The sequence below is a fragment of the Chlorocebus sabaeus genome, chromosome 26 (genome assembly GCF_047675955.1).
Source record: "Chlorocebus sabaeus isolate Y175 chromosome 26, mChlSab1.0.hap1, whole genome shotgun sequence".
Taxonomy (NCBI): domain Eukaryota; kingdom Metazoa; phylum Chordata; class Mammalia; order Primates; family Cercopithecidae; genus Chlorocebus; species Chlorocebus sabaeus.
In genome coordinates, this window is record NC_132929.1 from 52,391,367 (window position 1) to 52,410,432 (window position 19,066).

General features: G+C 45.2%; 1 protein-coding gene across 2 annotated transcripts in view; it reads right to left on the reverse strand.

Moving 5' to 3' along the window:
- The window catches only part of ETFA (electron transfer flavoprotein subunit alpha), a 103,766-nt gene extending 100,305 nt beyond the window's left edge, over positions 1-3,461 (reverse strand). The window contains exon 1 of one of the 2 annotated variants that reach the window (XM_008015765.3): positions 3,335-3,461. In XM_008015765.3, coding sequence (XP_008013956.1) covers positions 3,335-3,373 — 39 coding nt within the window. In that variant the 5' untranslated portion in view covers positions 3,374-3,461. The remainder of the gene's footprint in view (positions 1-3,334) is intronic. The other variant, XM_008015766.3, reaches the window with a different exon arrangement.
- Positions 3,462-19,066: the final 15,605 nt, after the last annotated feature.

A 19,066-nucleotide genomic window follows, 5' to 3' on the forward strand; every position in this document is an offset into this window, starting at 1 on the left:
GTTGCCCAGGCTGGTCTAGAACTCCTGAGCTCAGGTGATCCATCCGCCTCAGCCTCCCAAAGAGCTGGGATTACAGGTGTCAGCCATCACGGCTGGCCCCATCTTAACCATTTCTAAGTGTATAGTTTAGTAGTGTTAACTATATTCACATTGTTAACAGTTTATGGTAACCTTTAACTATAATTCCTAACTTTATTTTTTTTAATATGGTTTTGGAAATGTATCCTCTTCCTAAATGTATTAATGGTTAGCTACAGAACAATTTTTTTTTTTATTTCAAGAGTAGGGATTTAAGCTAAGCTATTTTGACTTTGTGATATCATAAACATATACATGTAAACAAACAAGAGTCAGATTGAATGTGCCCCACTACACAAATATGAGACAACGTAAGCATAAGGTAGAAATGTATTATCCTAAATAAGGATCCATGTATCCATAAATCCATAAATATGCAAGAAGATAATGTTCTTCCTTATAGTAGAATAACTAAAAAATGTAGAAGGTATCATGGAAATAGAAAATCACCATTTTGCATCACAGTAATCATTTCTCAGGTAAAAATCATCAACAGATGCTAAGACTGGGTAACAGTCTGATGAGAAATAGAAGAGTCACATAGTCTCAATGTATCTCCTCATAAATTAGTTAAAAATTACAAAAGGAGGAGTATTAACTTGACAGGGGAGAAACGTGGCAAACAACACATTGGCTAAGTAACTAAAGTTAGCATTACCACTAATGGGATAAACCAACATTAAGTACCTCCTAATATGATGCACGGGGAACACAATACCACTTTTGTGATATTCTCACCAAGAATACATAACCTGAATCCAATCATGAGGAAACACCAGATAAACCCAAATTGAGTGACAGTCTGGAAAATAGAAGGCCTGTACTCTTCAAATACACCAATGTCATCAAACCCAAAGGAAGGCTAAGGAACCTTTCTAACAGAGTAAGAGAGACACGAAAACCACTTGACATCTAGAGTATCTTAGACCAGAATAAGGAAAACTGCTACAAACTGTACTAATGGGACAACTGGCAAAACTGAACATCCAGAGATTAGAAAACAGTATTTTATGGTGAAACTTCCAGATATTGCCAATTACAGTGTAGTCAGAAAGTGAACCTTTGTTCTTTTAAAATATCACTGAATTATTTAGGAGTAAAGGGTACATTTGCAACATACTTTCAAATGGTTCAGACAGATAGTATTATGTATGTATGCGAAAAGATAAAGCACACGTGTCAAACTGCTAACAGGATGGGAAAACCAGGGGAAGGGTTTTGAGATTTCTCTGTACTATTCTTGCAACTTTTCTATAAGTGCAAATATTTCAAAATTTAAAAAGTTAAATATGGGTATATGTCCCTATTAGTTTATGGGTTCACTTTAGAAGTGTTGCCACCATTTCTTTTATGCTAGAAATTCAAATCTCTCCAACATTCTTAATGACTTTAAAACAGCTATTCTACTTAGCTTGACTTCAAATTTTAAAAATAAGTCAAGGTCAAAGTCTTTGGCAAACCACAATGAATATCTGGAAGTAATGTCTAACACATTAGCCAATGATGGGGATAGTAAGAATTACTTAATCATTCCATTTTTTTCTGTTAGCTCTACAAAGTTACTGAGTCCTAAATTCCATCCCCCACCACAATTATAATTTCACTTAGGCCAGACTTGTAATCTGTCCACAAAACTGTTTTCCAACTGCTGCATAGAGCAGCATTCTTCTGGCTCGGGTTCCCAGAATTTCCCCAAATTCATGACTTTCACTTGTTTATGTCCAGATCCCCTAATGGGAGAAAATACATCCTGAGGGGAAGACAGGACACTAACCTGAAAGACATGGGTTTGAACTCTTCAGGAGAAGGCAGGCTCAGGACTTTTTATCAAACAAGGAATACGCACAAGAAAAAAGATGTCTACAGCCAGGCGCGGTAGCTCAGGCCTGTCATTCCAGGACTTTGGGAGGCCGAGGCAAGTGGATCACTTAAGGCCAAGAGTTCAAGACCAGCCTGGGCAATATGGCAAAACCCCGTCTCTACAAAAAAAAAAAAAAAAAAATTAGCCAGGAGTGATGATGCACACCTACGGTCCCAGCTTCTTGGGAAGCTGAGGTGGGAGAATCGCTTGAACCCGGGAGGCGAAGGTTGCAGTGAGCCCATATAGTGCCACTGCACTCCATTCTAGCATGGGCAACAGAGTCAGACCTTGTCTCTTTAAAAAAAAAAAAAAAAAAAAAAAAAAAGTCTAATGTCTACAGACATCTAGAAAGAGCTCCAGCTATGCCTCAGAGAGAAAAATCCCAGGAGTGGATGGGAAAATATTCATGCACAGAAAAAAAAAAAAAAAAAAAGGAGAAAAGGTACAAACCATCAGGTAAGTTCCTGACCCAGGTTTACCAATCTTGTTTCTCATTTCACCTAAATGTAAACTAGGAAAACTACAGAATCCACAATATAAATTATTGTTACTTGACTTGTGCCTGGTCAGTCTCCAAATACTACTCTCCCACATCATGAGAACAAAAATATGTTTCCTATCAGTCCTTCTCACAACAGAAGAGAAAAACGTGGTTTGTCACTAATGAAACACTGAAAATGTACCACTGTCACCAGTTAAGCTATTTAACCTACAATCTGCTGGTTAAAAGCAGGTCAGCCTGCAGCATATAAAAAGACGTCTGCCTTTCAAAACTGGCTACAGCTGTCAAATCGGATCACAGGTTTTACAAATACAATCGCCTCAACTCAGCCCTGCTCCATAAACCAGAAAGCAGAGCCAGCTTCCATAACTGGCCACGCCGCCTCCCACCTCACCCCCCGCCCCCGCCCTTGACAGTGAGTGGGTCGGAGCGGCCACAATCCGCCCAAACTGTTTAATTCTTCCAGAAATGCCAGCCTCCAGGAGGAATCCAGGTTTGAAACTGTCCCCAACAGGGCATTTCCCGGCGACATTTTGCTCCCTCGGGTGTGGAGCAAGTGTGGAGGGCCTGGCGGCCCGAAAGTGTCTAGAGTGACCGACAAATGTGGGAAGCGTCAGGGCAGAGAGTGGGCTAGGAGAAGGGGCAGCAGACGCTCAAATTCACACCATTCGGAGTCACCCTGACCCCCAACCTCTGACTTCTGCCCCGAACTGGCGGCCCCGAAGGAGTCCAGGGCAGGCCCCAGAACTTTGGACCCAAGTCCCAGGCGGGGACCCGCCTGTGGGCGCGTGGGCTGGTCGGGTCTGAGGGGCCAGTGACGTTTGCAAGACCCTATAGGGACGGCGGGTTGACGGGGGACCGTCCCTGGGTTCGCCTTCCCAGTCCGGACTCACCGCCCGTCGGAGCTGCCCCGGAGCCGCAGCTCGGAACATGTTCTCTGCTTCCGCCGCAACCTCGGCCTCACAGCAACCCTGTGCCCGGCCAACTGGCGTCGCCTCAGCCAGTCACCTAATGCTCGCGAGACGCGCGAACGAGATCAGACGCCCTAGGCTGGGAGCGCGAGCCCGCGGTTCCCGCCTGCCCATTGGGCGGCTGCGCAGCCAATAGACGGCGGGAAGTTAGGGGCTAGACTGGGAAGTGGGGCAAAGGTGAGGCTATTCCTAGGGGACCTTCGAGTAAGCCCGGGCCGCGGAGCTGCAGAGACAAAGCTGGCCACCCGCCGATGACCGAGCTCAGACTGTACTGTCTCACAGCCCCGCAATGGGCAGCATTACTAGAGTGAACTGAAAAACTGAGCTGATCTCGGGGTAAGGTATGAGTGGAGCCTTGCTAACTCCAATTAGATACCTTTCCCATATGCCCCTATTTTCCCCTGTATTTCCCCATGGTAGCAATTGTCACATGGGTTGTAATGACCTAAGTACTTGTCTGTGTCACCCATCTGACTAAAGATCTGTAAGGGCAGAAAGTATGCCCTACTTTTTTTTTTTTTTTTTTTTTTTTTGAGATGGAGTCTGGCTGTGTCGCCCAGGCTGGAGTGCAGTGGCCGGATCTCAGCTCACTGCAAGCTCCGCCTCCCGGGTTTACGCCATTCTCCTGCCTCAGCCTCCCGAGTAGCTGGGACTACAGGCGCCCGCCACCTCGCCCAGCTAGTTTTTTGTATTTTTTAGTAGAGACGGGGTTTCACCGTGTTCGCCAGGATGGTCTCGATCTCCTGACCTCGTGATCCGCCCGTCTCGGCCTCCCAAAGTGCTGGGATTACAGGCTTGAGCCACCGCGCCCGGCCTTGCCCTACTTTTAAATTTTGTGTCTACCTGCAACACCTAGCACAATTCCTGGCCCACACTAGGCATTCAATCAGTATGTGTTGAATGAATCAGCAAATGAATAAATGACTGCTAATGAGTCTGGGCTTTATCACGAAATTTTTAAGAAAGGAAGTGGTATGTTCAGAAATTGTCTTAATTCTCATTTCAGCAACAACCTACCTTTCCAATGTTATCTAGTCTATCAACAAATCCCGTTAACTCTACCTTCAAAAGATAACCAGAATCCAGCAATATCCTCCAACACCCCTTTGCTCCTCCGCCAGTACCACCTTCACTCAGGACCCTGTCATCTCTTGCCTGGATCATTGCAAAGCCTCCTAGCTGGTCTTTATGTTTCTACCCATGTTTCCAGAAGCCTCTTCTCCAAACTGATGGACTGATGATGACCTCTGCTCAAAGCCCTAGGGTGGCTCCCTCTCCTCCCACTGCCCTCTTCTCTCACTGTGCCCCAGACACACGGGCCTTCTTGAGCACACAAGCCTGCTCCTCTCAGAGCTTTGCACTCTGGCTGTTCCCTCTGCCTGGAATGCCCTTCTCTTGTTACCCATGTGGCTTACTTCCTCACTTCATTCAGGTCTCTGCTCAAAAAACACATTTGCAGAAAGGCCGACCTTGGCCTCTCTACCTAAAATAGCACCCATGCCACTCCCAGATGCCCTATCACAGTGTTTTATTTTTCTTCTTGGCATTCATCACCGCCTAACAGGATGCACGTGTTTGTTTGTTTATTGCAGATCTCCCCGCATTGGAGTGTAAATTCCCTGGAGCAAGAGCTTTGTCTGAACCAACAATCTCTCTAAGGGCCCAGTGCTTTAGCTCTTCCCTCTGTCTGAAATTCCCTTCCCCATCTGACAGGCCTCTTTAAAACCCAGATCAAGTGACAATTCTTTTGTTTTGTTTTGTTTAAGACAAGGTCTCTGTTTCCCAGGCTGGAGTGCAGTGGTGCCATCACAGCTCACTGCAGTCTCGAACTCCTGGGATCAAGCAATCTTCCTGCCTCAGCCTCCCAAGTAGCTGGGACTACAGTCATGTGCCACCATGCACAGCTATTTTTTTTGTAGGGCAGGGTCTCACTCTGTTACCCAGGGCTGGTCTCGAACTCCTGGCCTCAAGTGATCCTCCCACCTTGGCCTCTCAAAGTACTGGGATTACAGACATGAGCCACCATGCCTGGCTCAAGTGACATTTCTTTTGTAAGCTCTTTCTCAATTTTCCAGGATGAATTAATCCTTTCCTCTTCTTCACTCTTCTAGCTCTATGAACAAGGAGGTGAGGACCCATCTTAAACTTAAGTCGCACCCACTGTGAACATGTCTGAACTCATGTTATAGACAGAGCTGTGGACCCCTGCCCCCAAGTCATCTGCCTGTGGGAGGGGCAATTTAGTATTCCATGTCTCACTGTATTTGCCTCCTAACCCAGTCCCGCACTGGACTAGAATCTGAGACCTATGGGAGTGGAAGGAAGAGGGAAGGGTACTTTTGGTAAAAACGGAAAAGGATATTTTACTAAAAACCATGTAAAAGACTGGGCTACAAACTAACCTCCCTCCCTGCCTCCCCACCCATGACAAAGCAAAACACAAGGGGAGAGCAGCTGCCCCGCCCTGCCCCCACTGGGCAGATTCAGCAGCTCCCAGGCTTGGGCAAATCAATAGCAGCTGTGCATGGCAGAGGCTTGTTGCCCCTGGGAGTTCCTGGTAGAGCAGGTCAGAGCTGAGGGAGAGGCTGAAAATGGGCAAAGTCTGTGACACCTGACTGGACTTGTTCTGATCACACATGAAATGCCCCCTGAGTCTTTGGGATGAAGGGATATCAGAGTTCTACAATCACAACCACGTCATGTACCAGAGAAATGTGTGTGCTAAGACATTTCTATTAGAGGATTTTCCCTAGAGGTATACAACTTTCCCACTCCGTTATGAGCTGCTTTGGTGGCAGGACCTATGGTTTCCTTTTGTTTACTTATTTTTATTTTATTTATTTTTGAGACGGATTCTCGCTCTGTCGCCCAGGCTGGAGTGCAGTGGCGCAATCTCAGCTCACTGCAACCTCCACGTCCTGGGTTCAATCGATTCTCCTGCCTTAGCTTCCCGAGTAGCTGGAATTACAGGTGCCCACCACCACGCCCAGCTAATTTTTGTATTTTTAGTAGAGACGGCGTTTCACCATGTTGGTCAGGTTGGTCTCGAAACCCTGACCTCAGGTGATCTGCCTGTTGCGGCCTCCCAAAGTGCTGGAATTACAGGCGTGAGCCACTGTGCCCAGCCTATTCTTCTGGTTCTTATTTTTAGACGTTCAGTGAACATTTATAGAAATATGTGTCCAATGGGCTAGGTGCAATGACTTACACCTGTATCCTAGCACTTTGGGAGGCCGAGGTGGGCGGATCACTTGAGGTCAGGGGTTCAAGACCAGCCTGGCCAACATGGCGAGACCCCCCCTCCGGTACTACTAAAAATACAAAAATTAACCAAGTGTGGTAGTGTGTTCCTGTAATACTACCTACTCGAGCGGCTGAGGCATGAGAATCACTTGAACCTGGGAGGCAGCAATTACAGTGAGCCAAGATTACACCACTGCACTCCAGCCTGGGTGACAGAGCAAGACTCCATCTCAAAAAAAAAGAAAAAAGAAAAAGAAAAAAAGAAAGTAAATATTTATCCAAAGAAGAAAGGGCAGAAAAGAGAGGATGGAGGAAGGATTCAAGGACTGCCACAGCCAACCCTTGAAGATGATTCCAGCATATTTGGAGCAACACCTCTTTCTCCTCCACGGGTCAATTTCAGGAGCAACTCCTCCAGGATTCCTGCTGGAAACTTGGAAGAGAAAGGTCCCTGGGACAAACTATAGCCCCAGCTGCTGCAGGTCTCTGGGGGTCACAACTGGTATTCATCATCTCCTTCCTCAGTATCCATTCTAAATCTCCCCCTCCCCCAGCTAGCACCTCCCCTGGTCTGAGTGGCTAATGCCTCCGTCCTGCCTCATGAACTGAGAATCTCAACCCCTGACCAGCATGCCCTTTCCAAGCCTGTTTATTGTCATAATTGGGCAATGGAGGACTCAGAGGCACCCAAGTGGATTACTCTTAGCCTAGATGACTCCCCTTCTGGTCTTCTGGTACAAGGTGCCCAGGTGGCAACTGTAGCTTGTAGCTCAATGGGACTCTTGCTGTATCCTCTGGTGAAAGATTCCCCCATTGGGGACAAAGACCTCTAACCTTGCAGGTCCCACCACTATATAAAGGTTTTTGGTTCAAGGAGCATCCTTGAAGATGAACCCACCCTTATCAAGTGCTACCTCCAAGCTACTGCTTCCAGTGGGCCTTCAGCAGCCATTCTGATATCCTGTCAAGCTGGCAGGGTCTGGATGATCCAGCCTGTGAATTGCTTAGGGAATCCTCTGATCACGGACTCATTTCTGCACCTCCATTGCAGTAAATTGGGTCCCTGGCCTGATGGGATGTTATGTGGGATCCTGTGACAGTGAATCAGATACTCGATAAGCCCTCAAATAGTGGTGCTGACTAAGGTCCTGAGGACAGGAAAGGTGAATAGTACCCAGAATATGTGTGTTTTCTCGACATGGTGAATCTCGACTTTTTTCAGAGGAAAGGGGTTCCATGTGGTTAGGATGAATCTTGCCTTTTCCCAGATAGAAGGGGTTCCATGTAGTCAACTTGCACCATGGAGCCAGCTAGTCTCCTGGAGGAATGGTGTCATATTGGGGGCTCATTCAGCAGCAGCAGTAGCTCAATCAGCCTTTGTAAGTGGGAGCCCATGCTATTTGGCTGCTACTGCCTCTGTCTCTGCCACTGTAGTCATTTCATGCATGTGCCCTTAGTACCAGCACTGGGTGGCTGATGACAGAGGCCAGCTAAGGTCAACTGGCCCAGATATTTTTGTCTTCTTAGTTACATGGTGGCTTTCCAGTGGTGGGTGGTTTCTGGTGGGTGTTAACATGTAATACAAAGATCTTCATACTTGGTGCCCACTCCAGACATCTATCCTCATGCCCCTACCCCAGACCTCCCTGTTCCCCATCTTCCATTGCAACCTTTCTTCTTCCAGGGCCCTAGCTAGCCAGGTAGGCCATTCCTCACTGCCACTGAGTACATAGATATTCTATGCTTGAGATGCCTCTCTGTGCAGGAAGAATGGATGGCCAAGTGCACCTCCTGAAGCTCTGCCCATGGGGATTTTCCTCCACTGTTGTCTTTCAAGGCTGTCCCTAAGTGGGGCTATAATGCAACTGCCATCTGTTTTCAGCTTGAACTCACATACTGAGCAGACCCTCCATCGACCAAGTACAGGATTTTTCCTCCTCTTGTCAGCTGGTCATAAAGGATCCTGCATACAACCAGAAGGGTGCACCAGGGGAAGGGTGCCAATGTAGTAGTGGTGTTCATGGGGGTCTAGGCTGCCAGCTCATGGAACTTGCTTGTACCTTCTGTTCTTACTTGTGTTAAGTCCCAGATGTACCAGTTCCACCCTAGGATGCATTGTTACAGACTGCCTGGTGTTGTGACTCGGTGGGTTTGACAGAACCCAGCTCATGATGAGTAATTCCTGGCATATGGTCACTTGGTGTCTGTGATCAGGCCAGTAGCACACCAGGAGTTTTTCTCAAAAGGCACGTAAGTCTCCACTGCAGATGGTGTGGCCTTGCTCCAAGACTGCAGTGGCTTGTGTTGTCATTCTCCCAGTAGAGCTTGTCATCAACTCCACACAGCGTCTTTTCCTACCACTAACACTAACACCATCTATGGAAGCACAAATGACCAAGTAGCAGACTGCCTGGACCTTGCTGTATAACCTTTTTATGCTCTGAGCTCCAGTTAATGCTGGGAGCCTTTTATGTCACCTGCATTGATGGCATGGGTTGGAGCAGTATTTCCAGATGTGGAATATACTGTGTCCAGAACCCAAAGAGGCCTATCAGGCCTTAACGCTTCTTTCTACATGGTGGGAGGTGCAAGATGCAATAATTTATCTGTTTCTTTGGATGATATATCCTGGCATGCCCTAACTCTGGACCCCTAAACATCTTATGTGGGAGGCCCCTGAATCTTTGCAGTTTTTAATCTCCTACCCTGTAGAATACATGTGTCATCCAAGGCCTCTAATGTGCTATCCACTTTTTTCCACCCAGCTGAATCAATATAATGTCATTGATGTAAAAGATCAATGCGATGTTCTACAGTATGTCCAGATGGTCCAGACCTCTTCAGGCTATATTGTGATTGATAGATGCTGAAAGTTAACATAGCCCTGGGGCAAAACTGTGAATGTAGACTGTTGTTTGTTCCATGTGAATGCATACTGTTTCTGATTCACTTTTCTCCTAGGGCTAGAAAAGAACCAATTCACCAAATCAATGTCCACATAAAATGTACCCGGGGCTGTGTTAATCTGCTCTAGCAAAGATACCAAAACTGGTGTGGTGGCAGCAATAGGGCTACTACTTCTGTGGGTTTGTGATCGTCTGCTGTCATCTTCCAGGTTCTGTCTGTTCCTGGAGGGACAATACTAGTGAGATAAAGAGGAAAATGATCCTTGAAGGTTAGAACCTTGAAGTTTGCCTCATTGTGTGCTGTCAAGAAGGTCCTCTAGCTTTTATACATGGTTCTCAATTGCCTGTTAATCATTCCTACTCCTTTATAATTTTTTGTCAAGGGCGTGAAGCTTAGCAATTGCCACCCAATGTCATTGTCTTTATTAGTTCCCCCATATTACCTTCCACAAGCATCCCATCCCAATTTGCCACTAGTGCAAGTCTTAACAATCAGATACCAGCTTATGCCAAAGGCTTGTTCCAGCTACCAGCAGGGTTGGGGTCCTCAGTGCCAGTCTGGGAAAGCGTAATACAGCTCCAAACCCCCATCTTACAACCTGTTTTCTCAACCACTCCCACACTCCTGCTTTCTCTTGGATGCAGGATCGAAACAAGTTCAGAATACATTATGATAGTTAGGGATGCCCTTAGGAACCACATTTGTGTGAGGGAAGAGATAGCAGAACTGGGCAGAAGCAGTAGCTGGGCTGATATGCAGGCCTGAACAATAATCCAGTGGAATGTGAATTATTCTGTTTTTAATTGTGTTTTTTAATGCAATAACAGTATAGCTGTGCTAAAAGAATATGGTATTTGTTGACAGACTAAGCACTCACTACAGTATTTCCAACTCACAGGAAAACAACCATCCAAAAAATTAGAAAATTTAAAATGGAATATATATTCTTTTTTTTTTTTTTTAAGACAGAGTCTAGCTGTCTCACCCAGGCTGGAGTGCAGTGGCACGATCTCAGCTCACTGCAACCACCGCCTCCCAGGTTTAAGCGATTCTCATGCCTCAGCCCCCTGATTAGCTGGGATTACAGGTGCATGCCAACACACCCAGCTAATTTTTTGTATTTTTAGTAGAGACAGAGTTTCACCATGTGACCTCAAGTGATCCACCCACCTCAGCCTCCCAAAGTGCTAGTATTACAGGCATGAGCGACCACCCCCAGCCAAAAAGCAACATATATTCTTATGTGATGTATTTAGAATATCAGGCTGGGCATGGTGGTTCATGCCTATAATCCCAACATTTAGGGAGGCCAAGGTGAGTGGATCACTTGAGGTCACATGGCAAAATCCCATCTCTGCTAAAACAAAAATTAGTCAGGCGTGGTGGTGCTTGCTTGCCTGTAATCTCAGCTACTAGGGAGCCTGAGGCAGGTAAATCACTTGAACCTGGGAGGCAGAGATTGTAGTGAGCCAAGATCATGCCACTGCACTCCAGCCTGAGTGACAGAGCGAGACTATGACTCAAAAAAATAAAATAATATTAGGCCAGGTGTGATGGTTCATGCCTACAATCCCAGCACTTTGGGAGGCTGAGATGGGAGGATCACTTGAAGCCAGGAGTTAGAGATCAACCTGGCCAACATGGCGAAACCCCATCTCTACAAAAAGTTAGCCAGGCATGGTAGTGGGCACCTGTGGGCCTAGCTACTTGGGAAGGTGAAGTGGGAGGATCGCTGGAGCCCAGGAGTTCAGGGTTACAGTGAGCTAGGATTGTGCCACTGTACTCCAGCTTGGGCAACAGGGTAAGACTCTGCCTTAAAAAAAAAAAAAAAAAAAGGGCACGGTCTTGCCTTGAGGGCCTTTTTACTTGCTGTTCTTTCTGTTTAGAATGCTTTTGCTCCAGATCTTCTACGTGATTTGCTGCCACTCTTCATTCAGGTCTTAGCTTCAGTACTACTACACCCCCTGGAATAGGCTTTTCCTAACCACCTTTCATATTTCTTCCATTCCCTTACTATGTTTAATTTTTCAGAGCCAGGAGTTTGTTCTATTCACTGTTGTATCCCTGGCACCTAGAACAATGTCTGGTACCTGCAGATACTCAATGCATACTTCATGAATGAACAAATGAATGAGTGGATGACCAGATGAGCAGATGCACTTATAAAACCTCAGATTGGCCTGCACTTCTCTCTCCCCATTCCTCACCCCTCCGGCATTTGCTGCTTTTGTTTGATTGATTGTTTTAAATAATCTTTATTAAGATATAATTCACAAGCCATACAAGCTACCCATTTAATGTATATAAGTCAACGATTTTTAGTATATTCGAAGAGTTGTATGACCATCATCACAATGTCTGAGAATGTTTTCATCACCTCAGAAAGAAACCTCTGACCCTTTAGCTATCACACCCCTATCACCCCATGTCTCCCAGCAAAGTATTGTCAAGGATGTAGAGAAATTGGTACCCTCATACATTGCTGGGGATCCCACATAAATGGTGCAGCTGGTTTGGTAAACAGTCTGGCAGTTCTTTAAAATGTTAAACATAGAGTTACTATATGACTCAGCAATTCTACTCCTAGGTATACATCTAAGAAAATTGAAAATATATGTCCCATTAAAACTTGCGCACAAATGTCCATAGCAGGCCGGGCATGGTGGCTCACGCATGTAATCCCAGCACTTTGGGAGGTCAAGGTGGGCAGATCATTTGAACCCATAAGTTCGAGACCAGCCTGGACAACATAGCAGAACCCCATCTCTACTAAAAATACAAAAATTAGCCAGGTGTGGTGGTGCATGCCTGTAATGCCAGCTACTCAGGAGGCTGAGGCAGGAGAATCACTTGAACTTGGGAGGCGGAGGTTGCAGTGAGCCAAGATCATGCCACCACACTCCAGCTTGGGCGACAGAGTGAGACTCCATCTCAAAAACAACAACAATAACAACAACAACAATGAAAACCCCAAATATCCATAGCAACATTATCCATAATAGCCAAAAAGTTAAAATAACCCAAATGTCTAGCAACTGATGAATAGATAAGCAAAATGTGTTATATTCATACAACAGAATATTTTAATTCAGTAATAAGAAGGAATGAAGTACTGATGCATGCTGCCACATACATGAACCCCGAAAACAATTTAAGTGAAAGAATCCAGTCACAAAAGACAACATATTGTATTCCATTTTTGTGAAATATCCGGAATAGGCAAATCTATAGACACAGAAAGTAGATGAGTGGTGCTTCGGGCTGGGAGGATGGATGGAGGGATGGGGAGTGACTGCTAATGGGCACGGGCTTGCTTTTGGACATGATGAAAACATCCCAAAATTGATTGTGGTGATGGTGATGCAACTCTGTAAATATGCTAAAAGCCATTGAATTATACACTTTAAATGGGTACATTGCATAGGATGTATGTTATTTATTTTATCTCAATAAAACGGATACGCAAGATACACGTATCCTGTGAGGGTGAGGGATGTTATGATAAATTCTCTCTTTTACATTGTCTTTAAAAACAAAAGGTAAATCATTTAAAAAGGCCAGTGCCTTAACTGTTAATAATTACAAAGGCCTTGTAATGTGTCTCACACACCAACCTTAACCCACCAGAGTTTCAGGATTCCGTGAATGAAAACTGCTACTTTACACCTAATTTAACGTGCTCAACACCCTGCAGTTCTCTCTATTATCCATCTGCATGGCTCGAATTACACTGCTTCCTATAGCGGCTCCAGAACTTCTGAATAGGCAGGGAGGTGCAGCGATGTGTTTGGAAGCTGCGTGTGCACAGCAGACCCACTGTTGCTACCAACCATTTGGAAGCTGATGGAGATCGGACCCCAGGGCGCTGCTTCTGGGTGACCCCTTCTGCCATTTCTGTACGGGCCACGTAGAAATGAGTCTGTATTTCTAAAACCTGCTTCATATTTTCAAAGCCTGTTTGTGTTCTCAATAAGCAATTATTTTGCAATGACATTGTGCCTTTCTAAATACCGCAGATGAAAATGGACCTACCTTTTCAGCAATGTCTGCCAACAGTTCTTTCTTTGTGCTAAAAATAACCACAGATGATTTTGACTGTGCCCCTTTCCGATTCTCCTTTCAAGTTATCTCTTCCCTTCCCACATGTTGTCATTTCTCTATTTGCAAATCATGACCGTGAAACCTCGAACATTTATGGGTTACACAAACAGCTTCCCATGGTATATTTTTAATAATTACTACTCTTATTATTACCAGATGTTGAAATCCCAAATGATAACAGAGTGACAGACTTTAATGGTAAGATTATTTGAGCAAGAGAAGTGTGATTATTTTGTTTTTTCAGAGATAGCAGGTGCCTGACCTGGGTTTGTATCCAGTTTTTTCTGTGTTAAGCTGAGAAGTTTTATAACAATTCCTTAATCTCACTGATTTTCTGTGTCTTCATTGAGAAAAAAGTGAGGCTAGGCTGGGTGTGGTGGCTCATGTCTACAATAGCAGCACTGTGGGAAGTAGAGGTGGGTGGATTGCCTGAGCTCAGGAGTTCGAGACTAGCCTGGGCAACATGGCGAAACCCCGTCTCTACAAAAATTACAAAAATTAACCGGGCTTGGTGGCGTGTGCCTGTAGTCTCAGCTACTCTGGAGCCTGAGGTGGGAGAATCACTTGAGCCCAGGAAGTCGAGGCTACCCTGAGCTATGATTGTACTACTGTACTCCAGCCTGGGTGGCAGAGCCAGACCCTGTCTCAAAAACAAAAAAAGAAAAAAGACAAGAAAAAAAGAAAGAGTGAGGCTAATACCTTCTTTATAGGGTTTTGTTTTTTTTGGGTTTTTTTTAGACCTAGTCTTGCTGTGTCACCCAGGCTGGGGTTCAGTGGTGTGATCTCGGTTCACGCAACCTCTGTATCCTGGGTTCAAGCAATTCTCATGTCTCAGCCTCCCAAGTAGCTAGGAGTACAGGTGTATACTACCACGCCCAGCTAAGTTTTGTATTTTTGGTAGAGACAGGGTTTCGCCACGTTGGCGAAGGCTGGTTTCGAACTCCTGGTCTCAAGCAATCTGCCCACCTTGGCCTCCCAAAGTGTTGGGATTATGGGCGAGAGCCACTGCGCCTGGCCTCTCACAGGGTTTAGGTGAGAAATGTGTGGGGTTGTATGTTTTATTAGTTATCTATTGCTGTGTAACAAATTATCCCTCAAATTTAGCAGCTTGAAACATTTATTATCATACACAGTTTGTGAGGTCAGGATTCATGGAGTGGCCTAGCTGGGTAATTCTGGCTCTCATGAGGTTGCATTGAAAACATTGGCCAGGGCTGTGGTCTCTGAGGACTCGAGTGAGACAGGAGGTCTCATTCCAAGCTCACTCATGTGGCTCTGGCAGGAGGCTTTAATTCTTTACCACATGGACCTCTCCATACGGCTTCTTTCAGAGATAAAGACAGAAAGGGGGTGGGGAGTGAGGAGACCAGGATAAAGCTGCAGTCTTTCTTTCCTTTTTCTTTCTTTCTTTTTTTATCTTTTTTTTTTTTTTTTTTTTGACACAGAGTCTTGCTGTGTCACCCAGGCTAAAGTCGCCCAGGCTGGAGTACAGTGGCCTGATCTGGGCTCACTGCAAGCTCCACCTCCCGGGTTCACACTATTCTCCTGCCTCAGCCTCCCAAGCAGCTGGGACCACAGGCGCCTGCCACCACGCCCAGCTAATTTTTGTATTTTTAGTAGAGACGGGGTTTCACTGTGTTAGCCAGGATGGTCTCGATCTCCTGACCTCGTGATCCGCCCGCCTCGGCCTCCCAAAGTGCTGGGATTACAGGCGTGAGCCGCTGTGCCTGGCCAAAGCTGCAGTCTTTCATAACCTCACTCAGTAGTTACCAGCTTGGGCAACACAGTGAGGCGAGCACCTGTGGTCCCAACTACTCAGGAGGCTGAGGGGGGTGGATCACTTGAACCCAGGAGCTCGAGACCAGCCTGGGCAACAGGGCAAAACCCCGTCTCTACAGAAAATACAAAAATCCTCCGGGTGTGGTGATGTGCACCTGTGGTTTCAGCTACTTGGGAGCCTGAGAGGTGGGAGGACCACTTGAGCCTGAGAGGTCGAGGCTGCAGTGAACTGTGATCGCACCACTGCACTCCAGCCTGGGCAACATAGCGAGATTGTGTCTCAAAAAAATAAAATTTAATTTAAAAAGGAGTCCTTCATAAAGATGGCAATAATAGACAGTGCAGACTACTGTGGGGCAGGGAGGGCGGGACGGAAGAGTTGAACAACTGTTGAGTACTGTGCTCACTACCTGGGTGATGGGATCGGTTGTACCCCAAACCTCAGCATCAAGTAATATACCCATGTAACAAAACTGCACATGTACCTACCCCAAATCTAAAATAAAAGTTGAATAACAAAAAGAGTCCTTGCTAATTTAAGGTACTGACATAATCCAAGTAATTCACACGTGGGAAAGTAGGGGATTCCCCTGCCCTGCAAAATGTGACAATTACAAGTTGGTGGACTCTACAGTTCACAGTTTAGAAGCTGAAAACTTACATTAAGCATCCCAACTCGAATGAAGACAGCCATTATAATCATCTGTGAGAAAAAGATATACTAAGTAAATTGAAGGTATCCATAATTGTGCATGGGTGGTTTTATTTTCCAAAACTGTTCTTTCAGACATTAGCTGCATCCATGGGTGTATTAACAAATAAGCTTTTAAATTCCCAGGCTCTTTATCTCTGTGTGAAAGCAGCTATTTGACAATGACTCATACACTTTGTTAATTTTATGGATGTTTAATATAATCTACATATAGACATGTATGTATTATAAAAAGGGTGACCTCGAGTTTAAAATATTTTCTAATGTAGTCTGACTTCTCCTGGTTTGTCCCAATTAGTGAGACTTTACTTTATTGATATTTCACTTGTACTAAAATATTCATATTTCAGGCTCTTAGAGGAGACATGTATGATTCATGGGATTAATGGCAAAGGAATTTGCCTACATTATCAAATTAGTCTTGCATCTCGCTAGCCTTCATAATGCTGAAGTGAAGCTTCGGATTTATATACAAATATTGAAGTATTATTCTGAGCTTAATAAAACATGCATATCTTTCCAATATACCCAGGGATAGAAATGGACACCAGAACTTTCTCTGATGCTGAGGCACCTGCAGGTGCCCAAGAGACACTAAGTGAAGTCTCAGTGGATGTCTGTCTTTCTCTCTAATGCCCTTGGATGGCTTTTTTTCCAGTGCACCTGAAGACTTTATGGTTCAGTAGCTCAGGGTCGAACTTGCTCTCCTCTGCTAGTTCTGTGGAGAGATAGGAGGGGAGATTGATACCATCCCTGGCCTCACAGATTGTCCCACACCCTCCTCTTCCATGAGGCAGGGCAGGGATTTATGTCTCTTGTTTGAGGCTATGTTCTCAGTGCTTAGAAAAGAGATTTCAGGCTGGGCACGGTGGCTCACACCTGTAATCCCAGCACTTGGGAGGCCAAGGCAGGGGGATCACTTGAGGCCAAGAGTTCAAGACCAGCCTGGCCAACATGGCCAAAACCCATCTTTTGTATTTTGTAAAAATACAAAAATTGGCCAGACATGGTGGCTCACGCCTGTAATCCCAGCACTTTGGGAGGCCGAGGTGAGTGGATCACGAGGTCAGGAGATCGAGACCATCCTGGCTAACACAGTGAAACCCCGTCTCTACCGAAAATACAAAAAATTACCCAGGCGTGGTGGCAGGAGCCTGTAATCCCAGCTACTTGTGAGGCTGAGGCAAGAGAATAGTGTGAACCTGGGAGGCGGAGCTTGCAGTGAGCCGACATCACACCACTGCACTCCAGCCTGGGTGACAAAGCGAGACTCTGTCTCAAAAAAAAAAAAAAAAAAAAAAAAAAAATACAAAAATTAGCCATGCGTAGTGGCATGCACCTGCAGTCCCAGCTACTCGGGAGACCAGTGCATAAGAATTCCTTGCACCTGGGAGGTGGAGGTTGCAGTGAGCTAATATCATGCTACTGCACTCCAGCCTGGGCGATCAAGTGAGACCCTGTCTCAAAAAAAAGAAAAAAAAAAAAGAAAAAGAAAAGCTTCAGTGTAGAATCCTGTGATTAAATGTTTGTGTATATTATTCATAAGTACTTCCATAGGATAATTTCTAGCCAAAGGTTTGCTGGGTCAAAGAGATTAGAGTTTTAAGGCTTTGGCAAATTTTTCCATACTGCTTTTCAGAATGTTGTATCATTTGACACTCCTTGTAACAAGCTATGAAAGGGGCAATTTTCCCAGAGTCTACCAACATTGGGAATTTTCAGGTTTGGGGTTAAAAAAAATATCCTTGCCAGTGTGAGAGACTGAAAATGGCAGTTCACGATGCTTTAATTTGCTTTCCTTTGATTATTATGTGGTGAACACCCCCGAAGTGACCCCCAATGTCACATCTTTGGGTAATACCCCCACGGGAATGTCTATGACTTGTTTAGAAACAAGTTTGTGGTAATTGTTATGCAGCATAGATAATTAATATAACTAACGAAACTACAGGTTTTTATGTGTAATCGATCATATTTTTTCTTCTTTCTAGCCCATTTTTCCATTAGTATTAGCATTCATCACTTTCCTATTGATATTTGAGTTCTTAACACATTAAGGCTTGTAAGGGTATCAACTCCTTTGTCATAAATAATAAACAGCCATTGCAATTTGTTGTTGTTGTTTTTGAGACAGAGTCTCTGTCACCCAGGCTGGAGTTTAGTGGTGTGATCTCAGCTCATTGTACCTCTGCCTCCCGGGCTCAGGCTAACCTCCTGCCTCAGCTTCCCAAGTAGCTGGGACTACAGGTGTGTGCCACCATGCCAGGCTAATTTTTGTGGTGGCTAATTTTTGTATTTTTTTAAGAGATGGGGTTTTTCCGTGTTGCCCAGGCTGGTCTTGAACCCCTGGACTCAAGTGATCCACCCATCTCAGCCTCGTAAAGTGCTGGGATTACAGTTGTGAGCCACCATGCCTGATTCAGCCATTGCATTTTTTTCTTTTTTTTTTTTTCTGAGACGGAATCTTGCTCTGTCGCCCAGGCCGAGTGCAGTGACATGATCTCAGCTCACTGCAACCTCCGCCTCCAGGGTTCAAGCAATTCTCCTGTTTCAGCCTCCAGAGTAGCTGTGATTAAAGGTGTGCACCACAACGCCCAGCTAATTTTTGTATTTTTAGTAGAGACAGGGTTTCACCATGTTGGTCAGGCTGGTCTCAAACTCCTGACCTCAAGTGATCCACCTGCCTCAGCCTCCCAAAATGCTGGGATTAGAGGCATGAGCTACTGCACCCGGCCACAGAGAACTAGTTCTTGAACATTTATTAGCACCTACTGGTAGAGTGCATGTACCTATGCTGACTGGTCTAAGCCAATAAGATAATCCCAATTCTTTGCCAGTGATGGTTCAGAAATGGCACATCTAAGCCAATTTGGGCTAATGGAACAGAAAAAAGGTTTTCTGGGGGATTCTGA